This window comes from Sus scrofa, chromosome 8 (genome assembly GCF_000003025.6).
Source record: "Sus scrofa isolate TJ Tabasco breed Duroc chromosome 8, Sscrofa11.1, whole genome shotgun sequence".
Taxonomy (NCBI): domain Eukaryota; kingdom Metazoa; phylum Chordata; class Mammalia; order Artiodactyla; family Suidae; genus Sus; species Sus scrofa.
The window spans coordinates 122,214,272-122,233,893 of NC_010450.4; the positions used below are offsets into that span (position 1 = coordinate 122,214,272).

The 19,622-nt window shown below is 35.8% G+C and overlaps 1 protein-coding gene across 1 annotated transcript in view; it reads left to right on the top strand.

Moving 5' to 3' along the window:
* STPG2 (sperm tail PG-rich repeat containing 2) overlaps positions 1–19,622 on the top strand; it is a 327,077-nt gene that overhangs the window by 99,226 nt on the left and 208,229 nt on the right. The window contains 2 exon segments of the mRNA XM_021101745.1: positions 13,024–13,131; positions 16,059–16,218. Of these exon segments, the coding sequence (XP_020957404.1) occupies positions 13,024–13,131; positions 16,059–16,218 (268 nt within the window).

Sequence of the window (19,622 nt, forward strand, 5' to 3'; positions counted from 1 at the left end):
TAAGAGCTGAGTGTGGAATCTAGTGGTTAATAGGCTGAATTTAATCTACAAGCAGATTGTGGCTAATTCATAGTTATAGAAAATCGAATTAGTTACCAACATTTGTAACCTGTAGGATTTCATACACAAATCTAGATTTTCAGCTTTTCTTAAAAATGGAAAAGACAAAAACCCCCAGTCAATTGAGGCTGATTAAATGCTGTCCCTGGGGGGTGAGGGTGAATGATTCCAGTGCACCATTTTCCATGCAAGAGCTTTTTGCCCACCTGGCCCTGGTAGGCATTGAATTCTCTTTCCTTGTGAGTGCAATATCAATTAATCTTATGTACGTCCTTTAGCTTCATTTAAGACTCATAATCCTTAACATTTCATTTGAATATATTTAATTGTTGTGTATTATTCATTAAGTGGTAATTGTTTTCTTTAAAAAGAGGAATTTGGGTTTTTAAAGAGCAGGAGAATACACTCATATTAAGTAACTATGCAGAAATCATGTTGCATTGCATAGTAATAAATATTAATGAACTCTAAACATTTATATGGCACTAATTTCCTCAGAATAGGCATTATAAATCTTGAGTGCTACTAGATAATCCACTATATAGGATATAGTAAATACATGGAAATTATATAAACTATTTGTATAAGCTAATCTTAAAAAAGAAGAAACATACAAATTTGAATAAAAAACTCATGTAATTCTTGATCATTGTGGTGACATTTTTCAGGATAACCATATTTACCCATATTTACTGTAGCTTAGCACTTGGCAGTATAGCTTCAGATTTGCTATATTAAATTTTTGACTCAACCAAATTACCAACACCAGTGTTGACATGAACTGTTTTTCAGCAACTGTATTAAGGAATCCAAGTAGCTTTTTATGGTTTTATTCAATTTCATATTGGAATTGTTCAAAGTGTGTATAACAAGCCTCTACTCCAATATGTAGTGAAACCTAGTAGCTTATATTTGAATTCTGCCTCTCCTGATGTACTTTTCTAGACTTAGCTAGACGAAAGCTACCTTTGTTTTCTATTTCTGTTACTGAAAATACAGTATGCTAACTAGCAAATGATATATTCTACTGAGCACTTTCTATCATTTATTTCATTTTCTCATTTCAGTGATGTATAACTTGAGTGCCATACTGAGACACATAACACTTATAATTCTATCACTGATTAATACAGTTACTTTTCAAATCTTTTTTGTTCGAATTTTCTTTACCATGTTTATTTGATTTAGTTCTGTTTAAATTTAATTAGTTCTTTAAAAAATCACAAAGAGCGTGTTTATTTCCTGAGATCGGAAACAAGGCATTGTGCTTTCTAAATGAGCCACAATTTATGTTACAATTATGAAAATGAGTAATAGATACATGCTGTTTTCTGTACTCTTAAGTCAAAGTTACATATTGCTCTGTCCAATCAGTCACTATGATTTAGTGACTTAGACTTAAGTATATTTGGGGCATACTTATTAAATATATTCAGTTTTAACTTGAATTCTATTTTCTTCTATTAAAAAGATAGTGCCAGTTATACTCACATAGCAAAAGTTATATTGATATAAGCATACTGAAAATATTTTAAATTGCAGAATTCATTAAAAAATTTTTCTATCGGAGTTCCCGTTGTGGTGCAGTGGTTAACGGATTCGACTAGGAACCATGAGGTTCCAGGTTCGATCTCTGGCCTTGTTCAGTGGGTTAAGGATCTGGCGTTGCCGTGAGCTGTGGTGTAGGTTGCAGATGTGGCTTGGATCCCGTGTTGCTGTGGTTCTGGTGTAGGCTGGTGGCTACAGCTCCGACTAGACCCCTAGCCTGGGAACCTCCACATGCCATGGAAGCAGCTCAAGAAAATGCAAAAAAAAAAAAAAAAAAAAAAAAAAGACAAAAAATGAATAAATAAATAAAAATTTTTCTGTCAAAGTACAGTTGATTTACAATATTTTGTCATTTTCTGCTGTACAGCAAAATGACCCAGTGATACACACACACACACACACACACACACACACATTTTTTCCTCATACTATCTTCCATCATGTTCTGTTACGAGTGATTGGATATTGTTCTCTGTGCTATACAGTAGGACCTCATTGCTTATCCATTCTAAAGGTAATAGTTTAGTCTACTTACCCCAAACTCCCAGTCCACCCCACTACCTCCCTCTCCTCCTTGGAAACCACAAGTCTGTTCTCCATCAGACCCTAATTTTAAGCTGCTTATAAATTTGTTTCTCCTTACTATAAGGTGATATAATAAGAAAAGGATGCTGGATATCATCTTATTTTTAAAAATTAGAATAAACATATTTTTTATCTATTATTTTTTATTTTATTTTAAAATTATAGCTGATTTACAATGATCTGTCAATTTCTGCTGTACAGCAAAGTGACCCAGTTATTCATTTGTATGAATTCTTTTTCTCATATTATCTTCCATCATGTTCCATCACAAGTGATTAGATATAGTACCCTGTGCTATACAGCAGGATCTCATTGCTTATCCACTCCAAATGCAATAGTTTGCATCTACTAACTGCAAACTCCTAGTCCATCCCACTCCTACCCCCCCCTGTGGCAACCACAAGTCTGTTCTCCATGTTCATGAATTTGTTTCTTTTCTGTAGATAGGTTCATTTATGCCATATGTTAGATTCTACATATAGGTGATAACATATGTATTTGTTTTTCTCTTTCTGACTGACTTCATTTAGTATGAGAATTTCTAGTTGAATCTATGTTTCTGCAAATGGCATTATTTTGTTCTTTTTATGGCTGAGTAGTATTCCATTGTGTCTATATACCACATCTTCTTAATCCATTCATGGACATTTAGATTGATTCCATATCTTGGCCATTCTGAATTATGCTTCAGTGAACATAGGGGTCCGTGTATCTTTTTGAATTAGTTTTGTCCAGATATAGACCCAGGAGTGGGATTGCTGGATCATATGATAGTTCTATATTTAATTTTCTGTGGAACCTCCATACTGTATTCCATAGTGACTGTACCAATTTAACATTCCCACCAACAGTGCAGGAGGGTTCCCTTTTCTCCACACCCTCTCTAGCATTTGTTATTTGTAGACTTATTAATGATAGCCTTTTTGACCAGTGTGAGATGGTGTCTCATAGTAGCTTTGATTTGCATTTCTCTAATAATTAGTGATGTTGAGCATTTTTTTCAGGTAATTGTTGGCCATCTGTATGTCTTCTTTGGAAAAATGTCTATTTAGGTCTTCCAGCTATTTTTCGTTTGGGTTGTTTGTTTGTTTGTTTGTTTTTGTTGTTGTTGAGTTATATGAATTATTTGTACATTTTGGAGATTAAGCCCTTGTCAGTTGCATCATTTGCAACTATTTTCTCTCATTCCATAGATTGTCTCTCTCTCTCTCTCTCTTTTTTTTAATAGTTTACTTTGTTGTGCAAAAGCTGGTAAATTTGATTAGGTCCCATTGGTTCATTTTTGTTTTTATTTCTATTGCCTTGGGAGACTGACCTAAGAAAACATTTGATGTCAGAGAATTTTTTGTCTATGTTCTCTTCTAGGAGATAAAACTATGGTGTCTCATCTTACATTTAAGTCTTTAAGCCAGTTTGAGTTTATTTTTGTGTATGGTGTGAAGGTGTTTTCCAGTTTCATTGATTTGCATGCAGCTGTCCAGCTTTCCCAGCACCACTTGCTGAAAAAAGAGACTGTCTTTTTTCCATTTTATATTCTTGCTGCCTTTGTCAAAGATTAATTGACCAAAGGCATCTGGGTTTATTTCTGGATTCTCTGTTCTGTTCCATTGGTTGGTATGTCTGTTTTGGTACCAGTACCACACTGTCTTAATTACCGTAGCTTTGTAATATTGTTTGAAGTCTGGGAGAGTTATACCTCCTGTTTTGTTTTTGTTCCTTATTGGAAATTCTGGGTCTTTTATGTTTCCATATAAATTTTTGGATTGTTTGTTCTAGTTCTGTCAAAAATACGGGTAATTTGAAAAAATTAGAATACATACATTTTAAATAGCTCTGGAAAATGGGACAATCTTCAGAAAATCTTAGATATTTAATCTAGATGTTTGCTGAAGAATATAGTAAATAATCTAAAAATTATGAGATTAAATTGAATGAATAGAATGATTCATAAATTCATATGGGCCATTAAAAACTAGTGATTTTAAGAATATAGTATTAAAATTGATATAATACTGAGAATCACATAAATATTACATAATGTTCTTATCCCTTCCACTTTTCTCTCTACACAATTTCCCCAGAAAGTACCTTTTGTCTCTTGACTTCAGGTACCACCCATATATTTGATTATATACAAGTACACACATCACTTACAATGTGTATTTATACCCTGAACTCTCCACTGAGCTCTAGTCTTCCATGAATTTTTGTGTATATGCCCTCTCCATCCTGATGTTTTACAGGAACTGCAAAACTAACAATTCAAAATTGAGCTGCTTTGGCAGCTCAATATAAACCCTACTCTGGCTTATATTTTCTCCACCTGACAATTGTTACATTCATTAGTCAGGACAGTGTCACAAGGCCACCTATATCTGGCAAATGACTGGAAAGGGAGTTTGGAAATTGGAATTGTGTTGGCGACCAATGAAATCTGACTCAACTACTTATAAGCTATGTTACTTTTGGAGAGAATTTAATTTTTTTGTATCATCGTTTCCTTGTCTATGAATTGAAATAATGCTGACCAAGAGTATATACTTAGTAAATGTTAGTTGTGCTTTGGTTATCTATTGCTACACAGCCAATAATCCTAAAATGTAGTGCCTTAAAACAGCAATTTGTTATTTTTATGATTGTTCTAAAAGTGACAGATGAGGTTCGATGGCTAGAGAAGACACAGGGCCCAAAATGACAATGCTTAAACCTACAATTTATTGTAGAAAAAGAATTAAAATAGCAATAGCATTAAAGTATTCTTTGTAATCAAAGGCCACAATGGTTCCAGAGAGACCAGGAGTGAGCTCTAATTACCTTCCCCTCTAAGGCTGTACCAGGACCAGGACACACTTTTTCTCTTGGATCAGGAACCACTGACATGCATGCACATCTCAGAACCTGGGAGCTCAAAAGGGAGTCTTGTCAGGATTTCTTATACTCTGCTGGCCACATAGGCAAATTCTGTTACATACCCAGCACTGATTGGTGGAACCTCCAGGAGTCTCACTGAGGCCAGATGCAAACCATCAATCTCACTATTATCAAGGAACATTGCTAAGAAGCTGATACAAACCACTATGAAATTCATGGGAATTCGTAATTGGAAAAAAGACTGTTATTCAGTAGTTTCTTATCTTCACCAGGGATCAGTGTCTTGTAGATACTTTAGCAGAACAGCTCACACCAGGTCCAGGCCTGCTGGAATTAACCTCTGGGTTTGCTGGACCCAGTTGTGTAGTTTTTCTGATCCATATGGTATCAGTTGAGATCACTCATCTGGCTGCATTTTCCAGTATTTAGGATGGATGCTTTCATTCATGTGTGTGACATCTCAGCTGGATTGGCCATAATGACTGGAATATGGCTGGGACTCACTTTTCTTCCAGGTAGTTGGACTTGTGTGGAGGCTTAGGGCTCTGAGACTGCAAATGTGGAAGATGGCATGCTTTTTAAGGCCTTGGCTCAGAAATGGCACTATGTAACATCCCCTATATTCTCCTCATCAAGACAAGTTACAAGGCCAGATTCATAAAGAGGGAAATGGACTCCATCTTCTGATGGAGGTAAGGCATGAGTTTATAGGGAGAGGAGGAATTTTTGGTGACAATTTGTCATGACTGTTATTTTTGTTGTTATAATTATTGTATTAGCATTACTACAACTACTTTTTAGTCAAAGAAAGAAAGAAAGCATTGTCTTGCTTGGTCTTCTGAAATAGCTTCCTAACAGGTATCTCCATTTCCTGTCTTATTCCCTTCTTTTATTCTTATAGGCCGTCCGATTTACCATCTTAAAATGTTATCTGACAACACAAGGACAGACAACTCAGTTGAAAAATGGGCAAAAGATCTGAATAGACATTTGTCCAAGGAAGATAAACAAATGTCCAACAAACACACGAAAACACCATTTGTCACTAGGTGACAAATCAAAATCACCACAAGATACCACTTCACAGCTATTGGGATTGCCATAATAAAAAATTGGAAAATAACAAGTGTTGGGGATGTGGAGAAATTGGAACCCTTATACATTTTTTGGGAATGTGAAATGACGTGGCCTCTATGGTAAACAGTTTGACAGTCCTTGAAAAGCTAAATATGGTATTACCGTATGACTCAGAAATTTTACTCCCGGATATAAACTCCTTCCTCAGAGCCTTTTCACACGATCTTCACTCTTCTAGGAATTTTCCCTTTGTATATGCTTTTCTAGAATAGAATACTCTTCCCTCCATTTTCCAGATAATTTCTTCTTGTGTTTAGGTTTCAACATAGTCTTTCTTGTCTACCTTCCACTGTTACTTTCTAACTTACCACTTTGTATTCTTCATACCAGTTGTACTCTGCAGTTTATAATTACTTTACGTATCTGTCAGCTGTTTATTCATCTGTCTTTCTCATTGGAATTTTCACTTCATAAGAGCCAAGCTCTGTCCTGTTACCCATCTAATAACCTAGCACATACCTAGCACATATCAGACAATTCAGTTATTTGTAAAAAGAATGAATGGATAGCCAAAGGAATTTTGTTATAAAATAGAAAACAGGATGTGTTACTATGTAATAAGTTAATGAAAATTTAATAGTTTTCAACCAGTTTTATCATCATCTCTGTAATATTGCACTTTTGTAGTAATATTACTTGGCGAGGCTTTGTAGTTAGACTTTAGTTTTATTTGTAGTTGTGTTAGCAATAAATTCCTCCATGGATCTTATTTTCCTGAGTAGGCAAACTTGAGTAATGTTGTCTATCTTGCAGGGTTTTTAAGGATTAAATATAACGCAGGAGTAGTATCAAGTATAGTGTCTGCCACACAGTGGTGCTCAGTAAATATAGGGAATTGACGTTTCTTCATTTTACTTATAAGAAGGATTACAGATAGGGAGAACTACAAGCACTCCCTAAAATAAGTGTTGATTGCAAAAGTACGAGTTTTATAGGCTAAGAAAAGCCTCTAAACAAAAATAAAACTTTTTTTATGCTATCTGAATGGATACTAGTTTTTAAAAAAATCTTAAATATCGCCCTCACTCTTCCTGCAATGTTATTGCATTATAGCTTGGATATATGAGGATGTAGCCTAAAAATTAGGCTACTTAGTTAAAATTATACTGGAACACAAACAGCAATTAAATTAAATATGAAGCTAAAGTATATAGACACAAATGAAAATCTTAAAAGTGGACTTCTTTCTGTATTGTATCACACCAAACTCATTTAGTAACCATTTTAATTTCCTCAGTTTTAGTATATTTTATTTTGAGTTCTGTTTTTAAATACCAGTTTAAGTCCATGACATAATTTTAGGTGCTATGTGCATACTATTCCATTCTGTGCAAATATCAGATCTTGAAAAATATCTTCGATAATCGAAAGAGATGCAGAAAAGTCAAGAGTTATGGATGGTATTTATCAGTCTGTCTTATAGTCCCTTCCTTCATTTAATATTATCAAACTATTAAGTGTTAAAAGTGTGGTAAGCTGATTTTTTTTTTCCTTCTCAAAATTACTAATGCCATGACTTAGCCTTTGCTGGCATATTTTCTGCTACATTTCTAGCTTCATGAAGTTCTTTATATTTTATAATTTTTATAGAAAGAGAAGGGCTTGTGATTGTACAAATGGATTGAGTCCATGCTTGTACCTTAGCTTCTCCCTTTATTAGTTTGCTAAGACTGTCATAACTAAGTGCCATAGACAGTGGATTAAACAAAATAAATATTTTCTTACAATTCTGGAGGCCAGAAGTCTGAGATCTAGGTGTTGGCACTGTTTTTTTTTTTTTTTTTTTTCTGAGCTTCCTTGGTTTGTCAATGACTGTCTTCATCCCATGTTTTCACATGGTCTTTCCTCTGTGCACACTCATGTCTGTACCAAATTTCCTCTCCTTATAAAGATGCCGGTCATGCTGGATTAAGGCCCTTGTTTTAAATTAATTACCTCTTTAAAGATCTTATCTCCAAATCCAGTTACATTCTAAGGCATTGGGTATTGTCCATTCGTAAGGATGGACTTTAATTTTGTTCTGATTAAAACACCCAGATGTATAAAGTTTACATATATATCTAAGTTTACTATACATATTTTAATATACACCTAAATCTCAAGCAGTTACACCTACATCTGAATAATTAAGGAATCAAATAATTATTTTTTTAAGATAAAGAGTTTTGTTGTTATGTTAAAAATATTTCCTTACTTTTTAGAGATGCATCCTGAAGTATTCATTGATGAAATTATACAATATTTTGGATTTGCCTCTACAACACTGGAGTGAGAATTTAGGGAGTTGATAGGATTAGAAAACACATAAGGACATAGATTGAGATTATTGACCCTGGGTGATGGGTATGTGGGAATTTCTTATACTATTTTCTGTATTTTTTGTGGTTTTAATTTTTCATAATTAAAAGTAAGGCAGGAAGGAAATGGAGAGTTTAAGTAAAAGTTTATATACGGAATGAAGAGACTGTCCCAGGCACCTTTCCCACTCACCTAAATTGTCAAGCAGACTTGAAGAAACTGACATTTGGGAGTCAATACAAAGCCTGATACAAAGGCTGAGTTGTGAGTCCATCACAGAATAATGAAGTTCAGGAGGTTTCAAGTCGCATCCATTCATGTGTGAAATTTTCAACCAAGTATTTTAGTGACTCACCCTTACATTTGAATGAGGAGCAAGGGATCACCTGACATTTGAGACAAGCTTCCAACGTGAAACACAAAATCAAACAAACAAAAGCCAATATCCGTGAGATTCTAGGGAAACAGATGATAGGACAAAATTATAAATAATTAAAATCATAATTAATAGCCACAGAAAGTTGGAGGATAATGCATGTGCGAATCAAGAAGATTTAGAGATAGGAAAGATAGTTTAAAAACTAAAAATATGATTACAGAATTTAAAATGATAGAATGTGAGCTGAAGGAAATACCTGTAGCCTGGTCTCACTATCGTCCTTGCTAAATGAAGGGGACCCTGAAACTCTAGGAAAAATGGCAGTTACAGAACTGGGGAAAGTGATTATACCTGGATGAGGCCTTGCAGTGTGAGTTTTAAACTGTTTTAGGCTTCAGTCTAAATGTACATTAGCATTAACCAGGAAGTGTTTAAAGTTTTTAAAAATTTTAATGATGCCTATGTCCTTTTAATTTGAATGATGTGGAATGAGGCATTGTTATTTTTAAAAGTTCCCCAGATAATTCTCTTGTGCAGCTTCGGTTGAGAACCACTAATCTAGTGTGAGCTTCTCCAAAGCAGAGCCATTGCTTTATTAATTACTCTGTGCAGTGCTTTGCATAAAGTAAGCGTTTAGCATTTTCAGTGGAAAGAATAATCATCGCTGATGACAGCTCCAAGTTCAAGGAGTAAAGGTAAAATCTGTATGGTTTTCCCCAGTCCCCAGAGTTCCTGCACACTGATTCTATACTAGTCTTTAAAAAAAAGAGGCCCAATTTCATTAGACTGCACATGTAAAGATCCCATCAACAACCTGCCTCAGTAATCTTTAATTTCTGTTCCTAAGGCAGGAGCCTTTCAAGATCTGGGCCTTCCACCTTGAGAAGGATGTGCTTAGCAAAAGAAGCTATAGTAGTGACCCCTTTTGAGCTGAGCTGTAGTTCTTGATTTTGCATGAGAATCCTCTTTGAAGCTTTTTAGAAATGTAGATTCCATGATCCAACAAGATTCTGATTCAACAAATCTCAGATGAGACTCTGGGAGGCAATGTATTTAACAGGTTGTAACAATGCAGGTGTTTTCTTGATTATGACTAGAAAAGCAGGATAAACATCACAGCACTTTAAGCCTGTGCCTAGGGCTTGATCTTTGCAAACTCTTTTTGCCTTCTTTATGTTGTCAGAAACAGAGACCTGCCCTTCAGTGGTCAATGTCTTACAATCCTATTTTGGAGCTTATTTTTAATTGGCTTATTAAATCTTAAGTCTAACTTTTTAGAAGATCTGCTTTTATTGCTATCTCTTATTTTTGTGAAGCAAAATTCAGTAACTTTATGTAAAAACAGAAGAAAAGGAAAATAAAGTATTCATTGAAGGGTCAAGATTTCCTTTCTCCTTTTATGGAAAATGGTTCCCAAGACTAAGCATATCTACTTAACTCATTATTCACACTTAGACTTTTCCCTATGCTCCATAGTAATGACCACTTAAAACTGTTGAAAACAGTAGGGAAGTAATACCAGTTTGTCAGTAGCTAGTTATTTTTTTTTTTTTTTAATTATGCCTGCCTGTATAGAGATAAGGTGGATACAGCATGTCTGTAAAGCTCAAGAAAACAGCTTAACATCATGTCATGGAATGCATATCCATATTTCTATATTTGATACATATTTCATAGGTTTATATAAACACAGTGATGCAGTTTTTCTTCTAAATGTGACTTTCTACAAGTTCATAGGTTAAAAACAATCTTATATGCCATGACCAGAGTGAACCTTTTCTACCAGCCACCAAATAATTGCATTGTTTCGTTCTTTGAGACCATAACATGGACCTTGGCATAAAGTTTTAGAATCTAATTTATTTATAAGAAGAGATATTTCTGTATAAGAAATTCTCCTAAAGAATTTTTCAAATTTTATTACAGTTTTATTATAATTAGAGCTATTTTACTGTTAGAAACGGCCAACGCTCTTATTTGGAGGCACATAATTCCCAGAGGAACATAATCTCCAAATTTATTCTATGGTCAGTGAAAATGTAGAATTCAAGGCATGCATTCATCCATTCACCCATTCTTCTGGCTAGTATTTACTGACTGCCTACTATGCCCCAGCTATTCTTCTATACTCTAAAGATATAGCAGCCAACAGCAAAACAGAAAAAAAAAATAACTGCCCTCTTAGAGCTAAAAACATGGCATGAAATTGTATTCTGAATAGTAAAAAATGATAAGGTTAAAAAACAGGTAGGAGAGGGGGCAGGCATTGTTTGAGGGAGGCAGTGAAATTTTAGGTTGGGTGGCCTAGAAATGACTAATGGAGAAGGTAATGTTGAGGAGAGACCTGACTGAGCTGGAGGAGGGAGCCCTGGACCTATTGACAGAGAGGGGAGAGGAGTAGGAGAGGTTAAAGAGGTAATAGTGTGTTGGGGGTGAAATTTATTTCGTATTATAGATCTTGGGTTTTGCTTGAAGAGAGATTGGAAGCCATTGGGTGGATTTGAGAAGGGGTTTGGTGCAGTGTGACGAAGGGTCTTACCTGGATCCATCACTAGCTTCTATGTTGGAAATAGACTGAAGATGGGCAGTGGTGGAAGCAGGGGAGGCAATTAGGAAGAATTTGCAATAATCCAGGTAAGAGATTGTGGCTTGGATCAGAGTATTTGTGGAGGTGGAGAGACATGTTTGGATATGGACATATAATAATGACGTAGGGGACAGGATTTGCTAATAGAATTTCATTATACATCCAAGTTATAAGCCAGGTATTTAATTCATAAATCAAGGAATAATTTTTTCAACTGTAGAAAAGTAAGGGAGATGGATATGAAACAGAAATTTAAATTTAACTTTTTTTGTGCTATGAAAGGTATCTATCAGGGTAATTAAAATATTCGATGATGAATAAGTAGTGCTTGATATAGATATGAACTTTATTAGCAAGAAATAAAAACTCAACCCCAATGTTTTCTGAGTTAATTTTTATCTATTGTAAAGTATCTAGTTAAAGATTAATGTCTTGGAGTTCCCGTCGTGGCGCAGTGGTTAACGAATCCGACTAGGAACCATGAGGTTGTGGGTTTGATCCCTGCCCTTGCTCAGGGGGTTAACGATCCGGCGTTGCCGTGAGCTGTGGTGTAGGTTGCAGATGCGGCTCGGATCCTGCGTTGCTGTGGCTCTGGCGTAGGCCAGTGGCTACAGCTCCGATTAGACCCCTAGCCTGGAAACCTCCATATGCCGCGGGAGCGGCCCAAAGAAATAGCAAAAAGACAAAACAAACAAACAAACAAAAAAAACTAATGTCTTACATCTTCTAACATTTGTAGTTAAAATAAAATATATCCTGAAGCATATTTGTTGGAAAAAAAGCAGTGTACTGATTACTATAAATTTGAAAAAAGAAAGGGTGGGGGAAAAACTGTAATTGCAATGTATACATATAAGGATAACCTGACCCCCTTGCTGTACAGTGGGAAAAAAAAAATTTGAAAAGACATTCAAGTATTTTTTAGAGAAGAGCTAGTTGTCAAAATTTAAATGGAAGAAATATAGAAACTACTTTTATTTATGTAATATTTAATCATGTGAAGAGCTAGGTAATTTTTTTTTTTGGAGCTCTATCAGTAGAGGGCAGCAAAGTCTCAAGCAGTCTGTTTTCAGGTTCCTGGGAGGCTTTGCTAAGGAAAATTTCCTTTTTTTTTTTTTTTTTTTCCTGTTCTCATGAAGTATGTTTTGGTTTGCTCTTTAATGAAGTGTTTTGGTAATATCATTTAAAAGCCCTGTAGCTTTGGTTCAGATATTTAGCCACCTGTTCCCTTAGGTGCTATAGATGCCTTTTTTTTTTTTTTTTTTTGCCTTTTAGGGCTGCACCTGTGGCATATGGAGGTTCCCAGGCTAGCGATCCAATCGGAGCTACAGCTGCTGGCCTACGCCACAGCCACAGCAACACAGGATCTGCGCTGCGTCTGCGACCTACACCACAGCTTACGGCAACGCCAGATCCTTAACCCACTGAGCGAGGCAGGGATCGAACCTGCAACCTCATGGTTCCTAGTCGGATTCGTTTCTGCTGCGCCACAACGGGAACTCCTATAGTTGCTTTCTTAATGAGAGCATCTATATTTTTTTTTCTTTCTGTAATTTAGGGAGTACCAGGTCCTGGAAAATATGACATTAAAAGTCAATTTCAGAAGACTGAAAGTATGACATCAAATGTAAATGATACATCACCTGCTTTTCTTTCTCAATCCCAGGTAATATTCTACAGTCACTTCATATATAGAATATAATAGATATAATGTGATGCTAGCAACAAATCCAAAGGTGTTGGGAGATGACAAAAAGAAAAGTGGTATTTAAGCAATTGAGGGACAGAAATGGCCTGGCCAAGTCATATTGCCAAAAATGAAATAAGATGACAATATTAATAATAAGATGCAAAGATGAATGTTCAAATTGAAATTATCTATTAAACATTTTCTAATAAGCAAATTTGCATATGTGAAAGTTCAGTTTACTTATAAGAGATTTTAGTCTGGGTTTAAAAATATACTTTGCTAATGAACGTATGAAGTGTTAATGTGTAATTTGTGAGGACATGCATTTCTTTCAGAGAAGTTCTGAAGGCTCTCTGGAGCCTGGCCATAGGTCATATCTGAAAGCGCCATTGGAAGCTTTATTAGTGATGTGAGAGTCTATTCACAGTAATCATTTCACATTCTCCAAAGTCTATATTTAGGGGACTTGAAGGATCTAAGATATTTCTAAGGCAAAAAAGTTATAATATAGCAAACCTTTATAGTACAGCAGTCTCCAGATCAAGTAGCTGTGGTATTTAACTTGGGAAGTTTGTTAACCTTCAGATGACTAATGGTGACTACTTTGGTTTCATTGTAGTTAAGAGGAACCTCTTTGGAGACAAATAGATAGATTGCAGGCATATTTTGGAGACATAATTAACATGACTTTTTAATAGGTAAGGCATTGTGGTTGAGGGACTAGGAAGATTCAAGAATGAATACCAGGTCTCTGGCTTGAGCAGCTTGATGGTATTTAAAGTACTACACAAAATGATATATGTGCCCTTGATTTTTAAAAATTGCATTTTTTTTTTTTACAATTAGAACTCTCAGTTTTAATGCTAATTCTGTTCAACTGACATATAGTCCTAATTTGACATCACTTGGCAGCAATTATAACATTTTAAATATATTTTCAGAAATGAAAAAGAATATGCTATCAATTTTGCTAAGGGGATGATGAAACGAATAATGATTCTGAGGTGAAAAATAAGGAGGAATTAAAACCAACAGGATTATTTTCTAGGGATAGTGTTAGTGGTTAGCTGAATACGAACAGATATATTAATGATTGTGATAAAAAAGCAATAATACAATGAACATGGTGCACTTAGAGCACGTGATTTTTGGTTTATAGGAATAAAGGCATATTATGTTTCTGGGATACTTATTTTAGTCATTGACTTAAGGAGTTGTCTACTATTTTATCTAAATGCATTGAACTTTCTTATCTTCAACTGTTAATTTTTAAAACATAAGATTTCCTTTATAGCAATGGTTCTCAAACCTTGCTGCATGTTAGAAACACCTGGGGAATTTTAATATATTCTGTTACCCAGGTGCTTTCTTCCCTCTCTCCTAGAGATTGATACAGGTAGTCCAGAGTAGGACCCTGCCTTCAGTATTTTTTTTTTTTTTAACTCCTTGAGTAATTTTATATGCAGTCAAGTTTGGCTATTACCATTAAAAAAAATTGTACTCAGCATTTAAATAATAATACAGTATTTAGGAAGGCATTGGAAATGTTCCTACATGAAAGGAGGCTAAAAGCAATATCTGAGCTTAGAATAGATTATGTACTGGAGGGGAACAATGCAATAGAGGTATAATTAAATTAACTGACAGATTTGGAGTCTGAATGGTAGATTAGATAAAACTCATATCATTGATATATTTACTAAAGTTGTTATCTACACTGTGGAAATGTAAGAAAATATACCTATTTTTAGTAAATACACACTAAATATTTAGGGGTAAAAGGCCATGACATATGTAACTTTCCACTAAATGGTTTTATATATATACATATATGCATGCTTGTGTGTGTGTCTGTAGGGAGAGAGACACAGAGAGAGGAGGAATGAACACATAGAGAAAAAGACAGAAACAGAGTGGGCGAATGAAAAAAGGGAATGGCATACCATGTTAACAGTAGATAAATCTGGGTAAATGTTGCACAGGTATTTTCGTATTATTTCTATTCATAAATTATTCATAGAATTCCAAATTCGAAATGAATTCTAAATAAAAGTTTTAAAAATAGATTATACAATGCTATATTTAATTATATTTCATAGTTTACATATAGATATATATTTAATATTAATAAGTTAAATGTGATAAGTTTATAACAAATAAACATGTTTATAATATAATAAGTTTAATATTATAGGTTAAAGTAGGTTTATATACCACTTTAAGATTTTTTTCTTAAGGTATCTAATGATATTATTAACTTAATTGAATATATATGTTGAGAAACTGTTGATTTGTACAGTTTTCTTACATAAAAGAAGTCATATAGTTTTTATTTATTATCTTAACTTGCAGAATATTTCAAATGTGAAGATTGTCCAGGAATTCTCGTTGTGACTTAGTGGGTTAAGAATCTGACTAGTCCACATGAGAATTCGGTTCGATCCCTGGCCTCACTCAGTGGGTTAAGGATTGGGTGTTGCCGTGAGCTGTGGTGTAGGTTGAAGACTTGGCTCAGATCTCATGTTGATATGGCTGTGGTGTAGGTCGGCAGCTGCAGCTCTGATTTGACCTCTTGCCTGGGAACTTCCACATGCCACAGGTGTGGCCCTAAAAAAAAAAAAAAAGATTGTGTACACACTATGATCTAGAATATCATATCAATTTCTTTCAAAAAGTCTGTCTGGCTTAGTACATAATTGCATTACTGTATTAATATATAGATGATTTTAGTAAAAGTATATATTGCATATTTTGATAGATATCTCAATTCATCTGCATTTTCTTCACCCCATTAAGAAATAAATTAAACTCCAGAAGTTTTAGTACCAAAAAGGCAGCTTTTAACTCACAAAATATCAGAACGTGCCATGGTTTCTCATTAGCATATTCCCATTCTTCGCTAGAGGTTTGTACCTGTGAAATCAATCACCCCAGCTCCTGGCACATATACTGAATCTCGAACTGCTTTCAAGCCCTTGAAGAAAACAATAGGACTGAAAAATACTCCATTTGGTCAAAGTGCTGCTCGATTCACACAAGACTCTAAGACAGAGAAAACGCCAGGTTAGGAATTAATTCATACGTATCTACGCTTTAGCTTTCTGTGACTTAATATTTTTAAGAAAATGGTTGCATCAAAAGTACAATGTACTTTTTGTTCTATGGGTGGTGGTGTCATTTTAAGTCAACGTTTTTTAACGCATTGATGATACACTAAACAAAGAGAAAAAAAATGCACAATTTTTGTGAAATTTTGTCACATCTCTTAGCTGTACTTTTCTATCATTTTCCTTTATTCAATAAATTTCCCGATTTTCCTTTGGTGGATGAAGATATGTAACATATTAACTCTATGATCACTACCAGTAATATAACTTAGGATTTTCGGTTTTGTTGAAATTTTATTTTGGGGCTGTCCAATCATGTGTTCTGGTATTCTAGTATACAGTGAGTATTCTAGCATACAATGGGTATTCTATGTATATTTAAGAATATAAGACAAAAATAAAATGTAATTACTAACACATAGGTTGCCTGTTGCTGCATAACAAACTCAGTGGCTTAGGAAAACAGACTTTTTCTATCATATCTCATTATTTGTGGGATGGCTGAAAGGCAGAGTTCAGATGGGACTGTCATTTAGAGTGCAGGCATAGCTTCAGCATTGCTGCCCCAGGGTGGTTGCCCCTTTAACATGGTAACTCAGGGCTCCATGAGACCTGGCAGAATGCTTCAAGGCTTCTTATGACCTACCCTCAGGAATCCCAGGACGTCACTTCTGCCACATTCTGCTAGTCAATCACGTTACTCAGGGGAGCACATGTTGGACAGAAGGACATGAAACTTCATCTCTCAGTGATAGGGCAGCAAAGAATTTGCGGCCATCTTTATCTACTATAGATTATTCTCTGGTTACAAAATATTTACATTTTTCCTCCATGTTTTCTCAAGACCTCCAAAGTCTCAAGCAATTGTGGTATAATCTTGACATCCAGGATCTTGTTACCTAAGTCAGGTATAGGTACGGGTGGGGATTCTTAGGTGTGGTACTTCAGATCATCTTGTGTATTTCTCTTCTGTGTCAGAAGAGCTGTGTGCTACAGATATAAATCATCTGCCCCATGTATTCCACACGTAGTGGTGGTAGAGAGGATAATCACACTAGACACTCCTATTCAAAAAAAGAGGGAAAACCGGAAGCCCATAGTGTTACCAAACTAAACTTGGGTCCACTTGCCCTTGCGCAGTGAAACAAATCTACTGATACCAAGCAAGGAGTCCAGGTAACTAGTGCTCAAAAGGCCCAAACTCTCCAATGGCTTTCAGGGAAATTTTTTTTTTCCACTCTAAAATTGTGTATTTTTCATTATTTTATTATGGAACTTGTCAAGCACACACAAAGAAGGAAGAGTTAGCTAACAGTCTTCACAGACCCACCACCCAGCTTCAACAATAATCAACACTATGCCAATCTTGTTTCATGTAGCCTCAAATGATTTGGGCAAGGATGGGGTTGGAGCATTTAAGAAAAATGTTAGACATGGTGTTGACTATCATGACACAAATACTTCAATATGTATTTTTATTTATTTATTTATTTATTTATTATTATTATTTTTTGTCTTTTGTCTTTTTGTTGTTGTTGTTGTTGTTGTTGCTATTTCTTGGGCCGCTCCCGCGGCATATGGAGGTTCCCAGGCTAGGGGTTGAATCGGAGCTATAGCCACCGGCCTACGCCAGAGCCACAGCAACGCAGGATCCGAGCCGCGTCTGCAACCTACACCACAGCTCACGGCAACGCCGGATCGTTAACCCACTGAGCAAGAGCAGGGACCGAACCCGCAACCTCATGGTTCCTAGTCGGATTCGTTAACCACTGCGCCACAACGGGAACTCCCAATATGTAATTTTAAATGTTAACGAATATGTTACATAATCACTATGCTATTATGACTCCTACAAAATTAACAAATTCCTTAATACCATCTAATACCTTATTTCCCAAGTTGTTTTAAAGATGTCTCTGTAAAAGACTGGTCTAAATCATTATTACAACATGGTCACAAGATGTGTTTGGTTTTTTTTTAGGGAAAGGTTTTTATTTATTTTATTTTTTTTTTTGTCTTTTTGCCATTTCTTGGGCCGCTCTCGTGGCATATGGAGGTTCCCAGGCTAGGGGGTCTAATTGGAGCTGTAGCCGCTGGCCTGTACTAGAGCCACAGCATTGCAGGATCCAAGCTGCATCTGCGACCTATACCACAGCTCATGGCGATGCCAGAACCTTAACCCACTGGGCAGCAAGGCCAAGGATCAAACCCCGCAACCTAATGGCTTCTAGTCGGATTTATTAACCACTGTGCCACGGCGACAGGAACTCCGGGAAAGGTTTTTAAAGCCAGGGTGAGGGAGGGGGTTGTGGGGTATGTGATCAGTTTGTGGACATTCTTCTGATTGGTTGGTAGTCAGGTAACTGGAAGTCCACCTCATCAACCTTCTGGTTCCAACCAGTCTGGGTTCCAGACTGTTTGTGGACAGCATACAATTAACTTTGGGTTGTTGGGAGTTTCAGTACCTGCAAAACAGCTCAAAGGACATGATTCAGAATATTATCTATAGCCTTTGAGGAGGAACTAAAGGTCCTTGACTTTGTGTAATGGCTAAAGTGTTATTATTTTGTCTTGCTTGACTGTTTTCCTTTTTTTCTGCATTTTCTCACTTCTCTGATTAAATTTGTTCTTTGGCATTTGGGGAAGGCATGGGAAGCTAAAGTTTTCTTCAGATGAGAGACAGCAGAGAACATTGGGGGGTTGCGGTGAAGGAATCTGTCCTAGGAAGGCTCCATGGGGTACTGCTTGCTTATAATAATAGTTATGTCCCATAGCAATTCTGAAATCTGATGAGGTACATACATGTTGTCATTTCCTTGGTTAGGGTTCGGTTGGGCTCCCTGGGAATAAGATTTTCCATAGTCCTTTGTTTTACCTTTTGAGCTCTTGGTTTCATCCTTTGATTCCTCTTCTGCAAGAAATAGTGTTTTCATCTGGGACTTTCTGGGCCTGCTTCCTCCCTATAGGAGATCAGGGGTATATGAGCCACTTTTCATTTTGTTTTGGTGTTGTCCCTTTCATTCCTAGTTGGTTCAAGTCCTTATAAAAACTTTGTAGGTTTTTATTGTATTAATTTATAATCAAATGCATTGGACAAAAGCCATTCTCACATATACTTCTTAGAAAAACCTTTGTCTGCTTTGGGTCACCCTTGGTTTTGCTGAGTTTCAATACTCTTAGATTCTTAGGAGCACTATTCTTTTAGCCTAGAGGGTGTATGACATATGACCTTAAAATTCTTAGAGATTCTTTTATTACCTGAGAGGTTCTATGAGGTACATTCTTACATCTTTTTGAAGTCTTAACAAAGGGTCTTACAGCTAAACCCTGGATTTGTCTCAGGGCATTCCTTGCTTTGAG